The 15,283-nt window shown below is 44.2% G+C and overlaps 1 protein-coding gene across 3 annotated transcripts in view; it reads left to right on the top strand.

Annotated features, from left to right (window-relative positions):
- Window positions 1–15,283, top strand: part of MDGA2 (MAM domain containing glycosylphosphatidylinositol anchor 2) — a 1,075,710-nt gene that overhangs the window by 726,391 nt on the left and 334,036 nt on the right. For all 3 annotated transcript variants that reach the window (XM_068254164.1, XM_068254163.1, XM_068254165.1), the window contains exon 6: window positions 13,157–13,426. In XM_068254164.1, coding sequence (XP_068110265.1) covers window positions 13,157–13,426 — 270 coding nt within the window. The remainder of the gene's footprint in view (window positions 1–13,156; window positions 13,427–15,283) is intronic.

Genomic DNA, 15,283 nt, shown 5'->3' with positions numbered 1-15,283 from the left:
TGGGTTCGCGAATAGCGAACTTCCGCAAGTGTGCGCGAACAGGCGAATCTAGCGAACCGACATAGACTTCAATGGAGAGTTGAATTTTATAACCTATTTCTGGCCACAAAAGTGATGGAAAAGTTGTTTCAGTGGGTCTAACACCTGGACTGTGGCATGTCGGAGGGGGATCCATGCCAAAAGTACCACCAAAAATTACGGAGTTGACACAGTCATGTTTAAATCGGTAAAGGGCAGAAATCACATTACATTCCTACAAATAATGCACTGGAGTGGTACTCTGTGCCTGCAACTTAATGTGGTCACAATAGCAGTAGTGTGCACAGCTCTGGGTGTCAGTGGGCTGTGGAGTGTCACACACACAGAAATGCATCAGTACTATAACAATACAGTGTAAAAAATGCATCGGGGTGGTACTCTGTGCCTGCAACTTAATGTGGCAACAAATAGCAGTAGTGTGCACAGCTATAAGTGTCAGTGGGATGTGGAGTGTCACAATAAAAACCCACAGGAGACCGATGTACTAGCCCTCAATAGGGCTATTTAGGGTGTTTTCAGCAAGTAGTCAGTGAGGAACAAAAACACAGGCCTAGCTAATGCTTTCCCTACCTATCTGCAGCAAGCCTGACCCTGCTCTTACTATCAATGCAGCCAGAGAATGAATCCAATATGGCCACCGCAACTGCTTTTTGATAAGGGGGGGGGGGATCCAGGAAAGGTTGCTAGCTGACATGCCATGTGTCTGCTAACTGTGAGGAAAGGGGTCAAAGTTTAGCTTAATGATGATGTATAGGGGGGCAGGTCAAACACGCCAAATGCTCTCTGTTCGCTACTAATGCGAACAATGGAAGTTCGCAGAATACTGTTTTGCCGGCGAACAGTTTGAGCCATCTCTACTCAGTAGTAATTTATGCAGAGGAAACCAATCATCTCTAACAATGACCCTTATTCCTTATTTTCTCCTAGGAGAAAATGTTTCATCTTCTCTTTAAAATAATTTTTCAGCACTTTGTAATTGAAAAAGTACAATAAAGTAGGTGAGAAAAATATTGTCAAAATCATTCTGATTATTTTTTTGCTTGCTGTTGTCTTAAAGGACAATTGAAGCGAGAGGGATATGGAGGTTGCCATATTTATTTCCTTATCAGCAATACCAGTTGCCTGACTATCCTGCTGATCCTCTGCCTCTAATACTTTTAGCCATAGGCCCTGAACAAACATGCAGATCAGGTGTTTCTGACATTATTGTAAGATCTGACAAGATTAGCTACATGCTTTTTTTTGTTGGTTTTATTAAGAAACGACTGCAGCCACATAGTCCAGCAGGGCTGCCCAGCAACAGGTATTGTTTAGAAGGAAATAAACATGACAGCCTCCATAATATTCTCACTTCAGTTGTCCTTTAACCTCCTTGGCGGTAACCCCGTGTGTGACACGGGGTAAGCCGCCGGAGGGTGCCGCTCAGGTCCTGCTGGGCCGATTTACATTTTTTTTTTCAAACATGCAGCTAGCACTTTGCTAGCTGCGTGTTTGGTCTGATCACCGCCGCCCGCCGCTGATGCGCCGCTACCCGCCGTAGATTCAGCCCCCCCCGCATACCCCTTGCGCAGCCTTGCCAATCGGCGCCAGGCTGCGCTATGGGGTGGATCGGGACTCCCTATGACGTCGGTGACGTCACTCCGTTCGTCGACATGGCGACAGGGGACGCCCTCAAGGGAATCCCGTTCAGGTCGGTGCACACGGGGGGACGCCACAGGGAGCAGGGAAGCATGTAGCTAGCACTAGGCTAGCTACATGCTAAAAAAAAAAAAGTGAAAAAAACCCTCCCGCGGCCGCGCAGCCGCGGGAGTCATACCGCCAGGGGGGGTTAAAGGGTATTTAATTGATAAGCTGGGAAAATATCACCTAGGAAAAAATGTAGGACAAAAATGTTAATTGAGTGAATGGCCAATGGAGCTAAATTTGAAATATCCTAATTTTGTCTGTGTTTTTTTTATTAGTTTATTTCCATAAGCAACGCATGTAACAAAATGTGATCATAGTTGCAGTTTGTGTTTATATCGAATACAGTATCTCCACATTTCTTATATCCAGTCTAACCCCTACTTACAGGGCTTGCAGCCGGTGTATGGGATTTAATGCATCTATTATTGTATTCCATTTCTGCAAGTGCACAAACATTGACAAACCGCACTTAGCAGGGACTGCAAACATGTACCGTACTTACAATAATGACTGTTAATGTATCTGCCTAATAGGTAAAAGTGGATATGTCGCGGACGTAGCTAAATAATCAAAATAGTGTAGACTACTCCCAAATAGAGAACTCGCTGGAGTTAGATAATACATTTGCTGAAGGTCATAATCTTTCAAATACAATACTGCAGAATTCTAGCCTGGAGAATTAAATTCCTCTACTGCAGCATTCAGACTGCATCTGGAGATGTGAATGGAGAAATCAATAAAGATAACAGAGAACTGCTGCTCCTCAAAATTCAATCGGGGGGTTGGGGTAGGGGATATTGGCCCTAAAGTTACAATTAAAGCAGAGCTCTAGACCTCACCCATACAAAAAAACAGCCTCAGGTGTTACCGCATGGATATATTTAACACATGCTATGGTAATGTAACAAAAAAAAAATCTGTCGTTTTTATCAAAATAAGCACCTGCAATGAAGACTAAAGGGAACTTTAATGAAAAGGGGACAAAAGAAATCAAAGCATTGTGAGAAGTTAAAATATAGAAGAGAGATAAAGAAATGATTGAAATCCGCTGTGTAATTTGTTCAGGTTGTTTGATCCACAATTAACCTGCACGTAATCATCTTTACTACTGGCAGACATGGAAAAAGAAAACAGCACCAACTGCCATTATCTATAAACACAACCACAACAGTGTGATAGGCTAAAAGGTTGTTTTTTTAATAGATACAGTATACATATGCACACAGGGAGATACTGGTTGCTTTCCAGTTGGAGATAGTAATTATTTCCCACAATGCAACAAGGCTCACAGACAGGAAACTGTCAGGACTTAGGTCCTGACATCACACTATGGGAGGGGTCTCACTACAATATCAGCCATACTGTTATCTTCGGCCTTATAGTCTTCGGACACTGTTGACCCTTCCACTGATGGAAGAGGGGTTGCCCAGTAGTGGGATCTAAGTGACCCCCTAAGTGACCCTAAGTGCAGGACTTCACTGCCTAGTGCCCACCAGGTCACTACTGGGATAACCTCAGCTAGTGGTTGGGAGAACAGCAACGCTAATGTGTGAGAAGAGGAAGACGTGGTCAAACAGTTAGCCAGAGGTCCAGGGCAGGCAGCAAACAACGTAAACAGGTCACAAGCCAGGAGTCGAGGCAGGCAGCAGTCAAGCAGAGTCGGGTCACAATCCAGGAGTCGGGGCAGGCGGCGATCAGCAAATGTCAGGGTCACAAGCCAAGGGTCAAACCAGAGATCAATCAGAGTATCAGCAGGAAGCAAAGTCTCCACGGGGCTTACTCCAAGCTGTCAGAATGAGCAGCACTGTAGTAGTGGGCAGTGCTGCTTTTATACAGAGTATTGGCATAGAAAATAAATGCATTGCGCATGCACGCACCCACGTAGTGCTTTGCGCATGTGCGCATAACAGTTTGCCATACGTTGCCAGACTATAAGTGAGTAGAGAAGTACTAGGGAACCCCTGCGCGTGCGCACACGGGAACAGACTCAAGAATGACGCAGAAGCCTGGTACAGTGAGTGTGACACTGCCCCTCCCCCCACAGGGGCAGCCTCTGGGTGCCCCTAAGAGCAGGCTTGTCCAGGAACCTCTGGTGAAACTGCTTGACCAGACTTGGAGCATGAATATTCCTGGCAGGTTCCCAAGTATTTTCCTCCATACCGAAGCCCTTCCATTTCACTAAGTATTGGACAGAATTCCTGACCCTTTTACTGTCCAAAATCTTCTCCACTTCAAATTCTTCAACTCCATCCACCAAGATTGGCGGAGGAGGAACAGTGGTACGGTCTGGAAAGTTGCTGGGTACCACTTGTGATAGAACGCGGAAAAGCCGCCGCGTGTACTGACGGCAAGGCGGCTGATTCCGCGTCTAGCGTGGCAGTTTGCACGCAGCAGCGTGCGTCTGGTGTGGCTGGGTCTGTTAGTTCACACAGGTTGAGGAATACGGGCGCGCGCTGAGAGGCAGAACCTTTATGACAAACGAGGAGGGATCACTTGACCTGGTTGGTCAGCTGACCTCAAAGCAAGTGGCTATTGGTTGATGGGTGGTGCTCTATATATAGTCACTGCTGGTCAGTCTCAAGTTGTCTGCCGTTGCGAACACTTACGTGGAGGCACTCAGACCTTAGTCAGATCCTACAGTGTGTTAGAGCCAGGAGGACCTGGGAATTCACACTGAGCCAGATTACTTCTGTGTATTATTTGTGTTATACTTCAGACTAGTTCCAGGGTGTCGAGACCACAGACCTCACACCCAAGATTAGGGACTCTGTGTTATCATTCTGTTATACTTCAGACTAGTTCCAGGGTGTCGAGACAACGGACCTCACACCCAAGATTAGGGACTCTGTGTTATCATTGTGTTATACTCCAGACTAGTTCCAGGGTGTCGAGACCACGGACCTCACACCCAAGTCTAGGAATACTCTGTACCATCATATTATACTCCAGACTAGTTCCAGGGTGTAGAGACCACGGACCTCACACCCAAGACTAGGCATTGTTTGATATCTGTTATGACCTATTGCATTCCTGACTATCCCTCTGCTTTCTGATTCGGTACCTACGCATATCTGATTATCTGTTGCCAAACCCTGCCTGCCTTTGGATATCGAATCAGCCTTCTGTCTTTGTACCTTGTCTGTCTGTGTGTTGCCGACCTGGCTTGCCTGACCTTGAGAGCTATCACTCTCCTTAGGAGATAGTCTCCAGACCTGCTAGTGACATCCACCTTTCAGGTGTCACTCACTCACAGGTCCTTCCTACTTTCTGCCTGTGACTCCACCCCTTGGAGATCTCAGGCTGCTGGAAGGTTTTGCTTCACTAAGGGCGGTTTCGCCCATACTGCCAAAGACCACCTGCCCCTCGGGTGGTCTTACTCAAAGTCGTTACTGTTGCACCAAGCACTCACACTATAAAGGTGTCCAGAGGTTAGTTATACTTGGATTATCGGTGATTCTGCAGATCATCAATAATCAGGTATAATCTGTATTCTAGGTGATACTGCAGATCACCAATAGCCAGATTCTCTCTGTGTGCTGACACCGATCGTTACACCACTTCCTTTAGACAGGACAGATGAAAAACCGGATGAATCCGGAGTGAGTTAGGGAGTAAAAGCTTGAAGGCCACTTGATTTATCGGACTCAAAACTGGGAACGGATCAATGAATCTGGGACCTAACTTCTTGGAGGGACACCAAAGTTTCAAATGAGCAGTAGACAGCCAGACCATGTCTCCAGGTACTAGGCCAGGACCCTCTCTTCTCAGCTTGTCAGCAGATCTTTTTCCTCTCTCCTGAGTCTGTTTCAAGACTTTCTGGACTTTATTGAAGTTGTCTTTGAGGGCAGACATTCTTTCTTGGACTCCAAACACAGTGGAAGTAACGTTAATACCGGGCAAGAAGTAAGGTTTGAAGCTATAGTTCACGAAGAAGGGAGACTAATTAGTGCAGGAACGGATGGTGTTGTAAGCAAATTCTGCCTTAATTTCAATGATCCTTCCTCTGGGACCCTGCAACGAGAGGATGAGGGGAATATGAGAAGAAGCAGACAGGAGACAAGGAGCTCTGCTGACACACACAGCTGATTATGGCTCACCCAAAGGACGGACAGGACAGTTCAAGTGGAAGTGGCCAGAAGCTCCACAGTAAAGGCACAGTTTGGAAGTCCTCCTTCGTTGTCTCTCCTCTGGCAAAATAGCCAGACGGGCCATTCCCAATTGCATTGGTTCAGATTCATCAGTCACAGGAGATGAGTCAAAGACTGGACCAGAGGGGGCTAGAGGAGTAGAGAAGCTCCCTCTGGAACAAGTGCTACCCGACCTTTCTGCTAGTCTCTCCCTTAGACATCTATCAATCTGAATAGATAGATGAACCAGTTCTTTAAGAGTGTCCGGCACTCCCACCCTAGCCAGTTCATCCTTTATCACATCGGAGAGCCCTTGGCATCAGCCTCCCAATGCCGAAACTCAGTTACATAGTCCTCTACTGGTCTTCTTCCCTGTCGTAGGGACTCAAGAACTAGCTGGGCGGAAGAAACTCTCCCTGGATCATCATATAGCTCTGCCATGGTGTTGAAGAACGTGTTGAGATCACTCAAGGCTGGGTGATGTTGTTCGACCATGCGAAGGGCCCAGGCCTGCGGTTCCCCCTGCAGCAAGGAAATGACCGCTCCCACCTTGATCTCCTCATTGGAGAAAGTTCTTGGAAGTAATGAGAAGTGGAGGCGGCAGGCTCTCTGGAACCAATGGAACTTTGTGCGGTCGCCTGTAAACTGCTCAGAAAGAGGCAATCTAGGCTCAGCCAGAGGACCCGCAGCACCCTGCACATGGACTGGCAGGAGGGACGGAAGCTGTCGGTACAGGCACAGAAGGTCCGGCAGTCGGAATAGGTGGGCCTCGTAACTGGTCTTGAATCTCCTGGTATCCCTTTTGGACCTCATCCACAGATACACGCAACTGCATGACCAGTTCATATAGGATTTCTCACTAGCGTCTATCTTGGCTGCTCGTTACTGTTATCTTCGGCCTTGTAGTCTTCGGACACTGTTGACCCTTCCACTGATGGAAGAGAGGTTACCCAGTAGTGGGATCTAAGTGACCACGGGTCTTCACCCACACCCCCTTGAGGGAAGTGCAGGACTTCGCTTCCTAGTGCCCACCAGGACACTACTGGGATAACCTCAGCTAGTAGTTGGGAGAACAGCAACGCTAATGTGTGAGGAGAGGAAGACATGGTCAAACAGCTAGCCAGCGGTCCAGGGCAGGCAGCAAACAACATAAACAGGTCACAAGCAATCAAGCAGAGTCGGGTCACAATCCAGGAGTCGGGACAGGCAGCGATCAGCGAAGGTCGGGGTCACAAGCCAAGGGTCAAACCAGAGATCAATCAGAGTATCAGCAGGAAGCAAAGTCTCCAAGGGGCTTACGCCAACCTGTCAGAACGAGCAGCACTGTAGTAGTGGGCAGTGCTGCTTTTGTACAGAGTATTGGCGCAGAAATTAGCGCTCTGGACATGCGCAGTGCGCACACGCGCAAAGCCATATGCCGCCAACCTGGAAGTTAGCACAGAAGTACTAGGGAACGCCCGCGCCTGCGCACACGGGAATGGACTCGGGAATGGACTCGGGAATACTGCGGAAGCCTGGTATAGTGAGTGTGACACATACAGATGTAACTGATGATCCATTAGACAAAAGGAAAATACTTCTCATGGGAAGGGGGGTATCAGATTCAGCTATTGATTGAGAGGAAGTCCAATCCTTGGTGACTTGCATCCTACTGTTCTGCTTTGACTTACATCCTTCTTGGTCAAATGTTTTGGTGTTGAAACCTCACATAAAGCTCTTAGCTTTTTGATTAATATCTAAATAGTAAAAATATCAATTTTCTTGCAATGCGAGCAAACAAGGACAACTTATTTGTGTCTGGAAGCTCCTGTGTTTTCTGTGAGCTCTTTCAGAAGAACATTTCACCATAGAGGGCAACCTTTCTCATCCCTCATTTCAATTGCTGGTTTACCTCCCCTGATCAACTCGGGGCGAGCAATGCTTGTGCACCCCTCTACCCCGCCTGCCAGGTGACACGATGCATGAGTTGTCTCGTCTTCTCTCCATCACCCACATAGCAACAGAATGCATCGTCAGCTGTACAGCTGACCTTGCACTTTGCGTGTATACAGCCCGGCCCAGCGATGTCACCCAAGAGGATGAGGTTCCGATCCCTGATGGGCAGGGCCGGTTCTAAACTTTTTGCTGCCTGTATTGGTCTGGTCTGCAGGTCTGGTCTGCACTTCAGGGCTGTTCACACGGACATTTTTGCGGCGTTAAACATGGCGTTTCGGATGCAGCATTTTTTGGAATCTACTGCCATCCCATTTAAGTAAATGGGAGCGTTTTAGACCTGGCTTTTGCAGACTTTCATGGCAGCCTGGCGGTAGATCCCGGCTTTGCGTCTTGTCTCAAAAGCAACATGTTGCTTTCAGAGGCGGTAAACACTGGGAAACAATTGCAGAGACCTGAACTGCTAGACTTGAAGGCTTCCCAAAAAGCCTTCAAAAGCTAGCGTCTAAACGCTGGCATTTAAAACCGGCCCCTGGCGAAAGCTCGGCAGAAGCCCATGTGAACCAGCCCTTAGGTGCCAGATGACAGAGGTAGCTGAAGTAAACATGGATACACTGGCTGGTGGGCATGGTCTGATATTGAATAGCCATTCATTTGCTTTCTACCCTATAGGAGCTGCCCAATTTCAAGGCTTCCTATAGGTAATTTGGATGATCAGTTTTTTTTTTTGTTTTTAGCTTTTCAGATCCACATTGCCACTTTTTTTATTCCACTTTTATAAAGTTTAAGTTACAAATTTTTTTTCTATGGCTATCTAGACTTGAAACACTTTGTATATCTTGAAGTGGGGGTTAGAAGTCCCAGTAACTTGCATTATGAAACCAAATCTGTGAACTGCTAGAACTTCTTAAATGGCTGATAGCTCTTCTCAGAACACCCATTGGCATTGATTCACATAACAGCAGTAATATTACTGTGCACACACAGCACACTGCAATATTACCTTTACTAACGACAGTAAGTACCGCGAGTTACGATATTACCATGGCACGCGGTACTCAAGTAGCGTAACCGTTACTACGGTAACTTATGTAACTGAGAATTACCATACTAACAGTCCTGCTACTCAAGTACTGTGAGTAGCAGTGCTAATAATAACTTGTAGTACTTACTAGCACTTGTAAGGGTAATACTGCCATGTGTGTGCACAGTAATATTACCACTGTTATGTGTATCAACCCCATTGTGCCCAAGTAACCTTGGCGTTGATTCACAAAGCTTTTCTCTTGAATTCTTTTTCTTACTTACTTACTTTTCACCTTAAACATCAGGGCCCTTATTCCCTTAATGTCTTGTCCCAGAAGATTATTTTTCAACTTTGTCTTTAAAATATCTTTTCAGAACTCTACAATTGAAAAAGTGCTAAAAAGTAGGTGAAAAATTATTCCAATTATTTTGCGTATTTGCTTGCTTGCTGTTGGTCAAAAGGGCATTTTATTGACAAAGTGTGAAAATATCACCTAGGAGAAACTCAAGACAAAAAGGTTATTACATATGGGGCAAGGGCTCTGATTCATGAAGCTACTGTAACATTGCTATGCCCATGCAGCACACAGCAATTTTACCATTACTACTGATGACAGCGTAGCATTCTACTAAGGTATCAGATGGTATCAGTCCCTGGAGTTGGGAAATTCAGGGAACATGATGTGACATGAAAATAAAGGCTACCATATTATTTAGATTTTAAAAAAAATGTTGTGCTAGTCTGTTCACCAAAGCTGAAGTAATCCTGTTTCCGCCCCTAGGCCAACTCTCTTGCTGCTTACAGTGGCTTGCAAAAGTATTCGGGCCCCTTGAAGTTTTCCACATTTTGTCACATTACTGCAACAAACATTAATCAATTTTATTGGAATTCCACGTGAAAGACCAATACAAAGTGGTGTACACATGAGAAGTGGAACGAAAATCATACATGATTGCAAACATTTTTTACAAATAAATAACTGCAAAGTGGTGTGTGCATAATTATTCGGCCCCCTTTGATCTGAGTGCAGTCAGTTGCCCATAGACATTGCATGATGAGAGTTAATGACTAAATAGAGTGCACCTGTGTGTAATCTAATGTCAGTACAAATACAGCTGCTCTGTGAGGGCCTCAGAGTTTGTCTAAGAGAATATTGGGAGCAACAACACCACGAAGTCCAAAGAACGCACAAGACAGGTCAGGGATCAAGTTATTGAGAAATTTAAAGCAGGCTTAGGTTACAAAAATATTTCCAAAGCCTTGAACATCCCACGGAGCCCTGTTCAAGCGATCATTCAGAAATGGAAGGAGTATGGCACAACTGTAAACATACCAAGACCTAGCTGCATGTTTGCAAAAAAAATTATCAAAATCGGCCAAGCAGGGCCTGAGCGGTGCCCTATAGCGTCTCTGGACGAGCTCAGCTCGTCCAGAACGCTAGGGAGGTTAAGGTAAGCCACCTCTCCTTTTTCCTTTTAGTTGTTCTTGAAGCAGACCTGAACTCAGAACTTCCTCTCTGCTCTAAAAGATAAGTAGCAGCATAATAACATTTAAAGGAAAACATTTCTTTGCTACAGCTTACAGAACCCCTGAAATAAATCTGCAGTGTGTCTACTTTCTGCATTCATGGAAGCAGACAAAGCGTTAACATCTTGTGTTTACATATTAGCAGTGTCTGCCGAGGACTGCAACACTTCTTTGATGACACAGCTGAAAGATCAAATTACACTTGTGATTACTTGAAGACGAGGGAAAATTAGACAGGCTACTCTCTCTAGAAACGCACAAGGTGCATTTCTCTCTGTTTTACTTTTGTTCAGTGCAAGAGTTCAGATCCACTTTAAATCAGTTTTATACTGTACACCTCTGGGTGCCTCTTAGCCCCTGTTGTACATGAGAAAAAAAATACAGATAGAGGCCTCAGGACACCTGATCTGCATTGTCATTCTATGTCAGTGATTCAGATTGCATTAAAGGCAGAGGTCAGCACAACAGCCAAGCAAATAGCAATTTCCAAAGGGAATGTTCCATAATCCCCTTTTTTCAGGACAATGCCAAAGAATCAAAATGGTGACATCCAATGTGTGACCACTAATACATTATATTTACAGGCTCCGCTAGTATTTTCAGTTTTCATCTGATCTGTAAATCAGTACACTGGGAGCCACAAGACAGATGGGGAGTAAAGGAGGATTTTATTAGAATCTATTAGATTAGAATTTAAGCTCATTCTATTCTAGGCCAAAGGAAAACAAGTAATTAAACTTTAGCACTTTGTTATGAATCATACTAAACCTCGCAGGACCTTAATACCGAAGAAATATGGCCACACAGGATGTCACTGACATTGGAAGCATAAAAATAGAGAAACAGCTTGAAATACTGAAAGCCTGTCATCTTCTCCGATACTCATCACAGCTGCTAATAGACAATGTTAGGTTACTTCGCTCCATCTTTTCTATGTTTTTATTTTGTGTTCTGCTTAGAAGACATAAATCGTAATAGTAAAAGCAACAACCTAATACGTGTATCTGTACATAAAGGTAGGGAAAAGTGGATTACATGCTGGGCATGATTTACTGAGTGGAAGGATTGCAAACTGTGATCTTTTGGCTTAGTGTGCTACCGTGAATGCGGGTCGGGTGAGATGAAATCGCATCCTGGCCGGCCTGCAATACACGCATGATCTGCAGGGAATTTCATACTTGTGTAACTCTCTACACATACCATATTTTTCTCAATATAAGAGCCACTTTTTCTTCCCCAAGACTGCGGGAAAAAAGGTGTGCTTGAATATACGGTAAATGTTGTGCAGGGAGCACTTGACGTGACCCCGTAGCATGTACGCCACTGGTGTTACAGTGTAACAGTAGCTGTACCACTGCGGAAGTATGGAGGCAACGCGGGTTGGAGGACCCAGAGGTGTACAGTGGCAGGCGACTGCTGTGTACAGCTGTATTGGAAAATGCCGGAAGAGAGGAGAGGAATGCTTGGAGAAGCTGGACTATATATACTAGTGTAGTGTGTAGTCTAGTCTAGTGTAGTGTAGTGCGTAGTGTAGTCTAGTTTAATGTAGTGCAGTGTAACATAGAGTAGTGTCTAGTCTAGTGTAGTGGTGCAGTGAAGTGTAGTCTAGTGCAGTGCAGTGTAACATAGTGTAGTATAAATGGTAGAGGCAGCAGGGGTTAGTGTAGTGTATAGTCTAGTCTAGTCTAGTGTAGTGCAGTCTAGTGTACTCTAGTGCAGTGCAGTGTAACATAGTGTAGTATAAATGGTAGTGGCAGCAGGGGTTAGTGTAGTGTATAGTCTAGTCTAGTCTAGTGTAGTGCAGTCTAGTGTAGTCTAGTGCAGTGCAGTGTAACATAGTGTAGTATAAATGGTAGTGGCAGCAGGGGTTAGTGTAGTGTATAGTCTAGTCTAGTCTAGTGTAGTGTAGTGCAGTGCAGTGTAGTCTAGTGTAGTGCAGTGTAACATAGTGTAGTATAAATGGTAGAGGCAGCAGGGGTTAGTGTAGTGTATAGTCTAGTCTAGTGTAGTGTAGTGTAGTGCAGTGTAGTCTAGTGTAGTGCAGTGCAGTGTAGGGCAGTGTAATGTATTGTAGTGTAACTGGTAGGGGCAGCAGGGGTTAGTGTAGTGCATAGTCTAGTCTAGTGTAGTGCAGTGTAGTCTAATGGTCCATAAGGTGCCCATAAAGTATAGACACACCAGGTTTAGTATTTTTCTTTTCATCCCTGATTTTTTTTTTACCTCTAATTCTAGGTGCGTCTTATATTCTGGAAAGGCTTATATTCCAAAACATATGGTAATTAGGCTCCACAGGCTCCACTGAAATGTACAGTACATGGAAGCTTGCACATATGTGAACATGTCTCTGTTTAAAGGACAACTGTAGTGAGAAAAATATGGAGGCTAACATATTTATTTCCTGTTAAACACCAGTTGCCTGGCAGCCATACTGATCTACTTGGTTGCAGTAGTGTCTGAATCACACCAGAAACAAGCATGCAGCTAAAATCAGATCGGACAATAATGGCAAAAACGCCTCATCTGCTGCATGCTTGTTCAGGGTCAATGGCTAAAAGTATGAGAGGCAGAGGATCAGCAGGGCTGCCAGGCAACTAGTAGTGCTTAAAAGGTAATAAATATGGCCGCCTCCATAACCCTCTCACTTCAATTGTCCTTTAACATCTCCAGTGGTCTTCAGCAGCCAAGTGATGACTAAGTTAATGAGACCCTTTTTATGTTAACTGCTTTACAAATGTGAAAACAACCTACAATTTCAATGATAAAAAAAGTGTCAATAAAAATTGATGTTCTAATCTTTCTTCTTTGTCTCAATTTTCAGCATCACCATCCATAAAGCTGCTGGTGGATGATCCCATTGTCGTGAATCCAGGTGAAGCAATAACGTTAACGTGTGTAACGACAGGCGGAGAACCCACGCCAACACTGACTTGGGTTAGATCTTCTGGAAATCTCCCAGAAAAAGCAGTGCTAAATGGTGGCACACTTACCATACCATCCATCACTTCAGAGGATAATGGAACATACAGCTGTGTTGCCAACAACAATGTCGGCAATCCAGCGAAAAAGTCCACCAGTATAATCGTAAGAGGTAAGCGCTCTATGAGGTCGTAGTTTTTCCTACAGTAAGGTATATTTAAAGAGAATAAAAGCTATTTTAGATGCTTAGTAACTTTATTCATTTTTTAGCTCCCACACAGACACATCTTGATCGACTGACCTTTTTTTTTGTCTGTTCCCTGTACTCAGAAGTGTTTCTTAGCCACACAGAGCATCATTTTATTGAATTAAGCCTTAAAGGACAACTAAAGTAAGAAGAATATGAAGGCTGCCATATTTATTTCTGTTTAAACAATACCAGTTGCCTGGCAGCGTTGCTGATCTTTTTGGCTGCAGCGGTGTCTGAATAACAACAGAAACAAGCCTGCAACTAATCTTGTCAGCTCTTACAATAATGTCAGAAACACCTGATCTGCTGCATGCTTGTTCAGGGTCTATTGCTGAAAATATTAGAGGTAGAGGATCCGCAGGATAGCCAGGCAACTGGGATTGGAAATAAATATGGCAACCTCCATATTCCTCTCGCTTCAGTTGTCTTTTAGCAGCCTAGTTCTATGTGTGATTGGAATTGTAGATACACCTGTATAATTCATTGTGTCAGGCCTGGAACCCACAATAAATCGCTATCGCTAGCGTTTTTATTGAGCGTTTTGTAAGCAATTTCATGAGTGTTTTCTGGTGATTTTGGTAGCGATTTTAAAAAGTGTAAGCGTTTTGCCAACGATTGTGTAGCAATTAGTGTTTTAATTCTAATTGGTCCTTTCAGTTAATTTTAATTTTTTTACAGTGTGCAGTACAGTCCTTGCCAAAAGTTTTGAGACTGTCAAAAATATTAGTTTTCACAAAGTTTGCTGCTAAACTGCTTTTAGATCTTTGTTTCAGTTGTTTATGTGATGTACTGAAATATTATTATAAGCACTTCAGACGTTTCAAAGGCTTTTATTGACCATTAGATGAGATTTATCCAAAGAGTCAGTATTTGCAGTGTTGGCCCTTTTTTTTCAGGACCTCTGCAATCCGACTGGGAATGCTCTCATTCAACTTCTGGGCCAAATCCTGACTGATAGCAACCCATTCTTTCATAATCACTTCTTTGAGTTTCTCAGAATTAGTTGGTTTTGCTAAGTCCACCCGCCTCTTAAAGAATGACCACAAGTTCTCAATGGGATTAACAAGAAGTTTTAAATCAGGATGATACCATTTATTGGCTAACTACAAATGAATAAGAATAAACAAGCTTTCGGCCTTGCAGCCTTCGTCAGGTTTATATCCTGTTAGTTTGCAAGCTGGTGGTACAGACAGCTTACATACATGCAACATCAAAAGGAAAAACAGATATTTTTTTCAAGCATAAATACGTCATTAAGATGCCTTAATACAAACAGACCATCTAAATGGGGTAAGATAAGAAGGGGATTGATGATCAATGGGATTAAGATCTGGGGAGTTTCCAGGCCATGGACCCAAAATTTCAACGTTTTGGTCCCCGAGCCACTTAGTTATCACTTTTGCCTTATGACACGGTGCTCCATCGTGCTGGAAAATGCATTGTTCTTCACCAAACTGTTGTTGGGTTGTCGGAAGAAGTTGCTGTTGGAGGGTGTTTTGGTACAATTCTTTATTCATGGCTGTGTTTTTTGGCAAAATTGTGAGTGAGCCCACTCCCTTGGATGAGAAGCAACACCACACATGAATGGTCTCAGGATGCTTTACTGTTGGCATGACAAGCCTTTTTCCAGATGCTCCAAATAATTGTAAAGGGGCTTCATCGGAGAATATGACTTTGCCCCAGTCCTCAGCAATCCATTTACCATATTTTCTGCAGAAGATCAATCTGTCCCTGATTTTTTTTGTGGGAGAGAAGTGGCTTCTTTGCTGCCCTTCTTGA

Source organism: Hyperolius riggenbachi, chromosome 9 (genome assembly GCF_040937935.1).
Source record: "Hyperolius riggenbachi isolate aHypRig1 chromosome 9, aHypRig1.pri, whole genome shotgun sequence".
Lineage (NCBI taxonomy): Eukaryota > Metazoa > Chordata > Amphibia > Anura > Hyperoliidae > Hyperolius > Hyperolius riggenbachi.
This window is presented reverse-complemented; position numbering and strand designations above follow the sequence as displayed.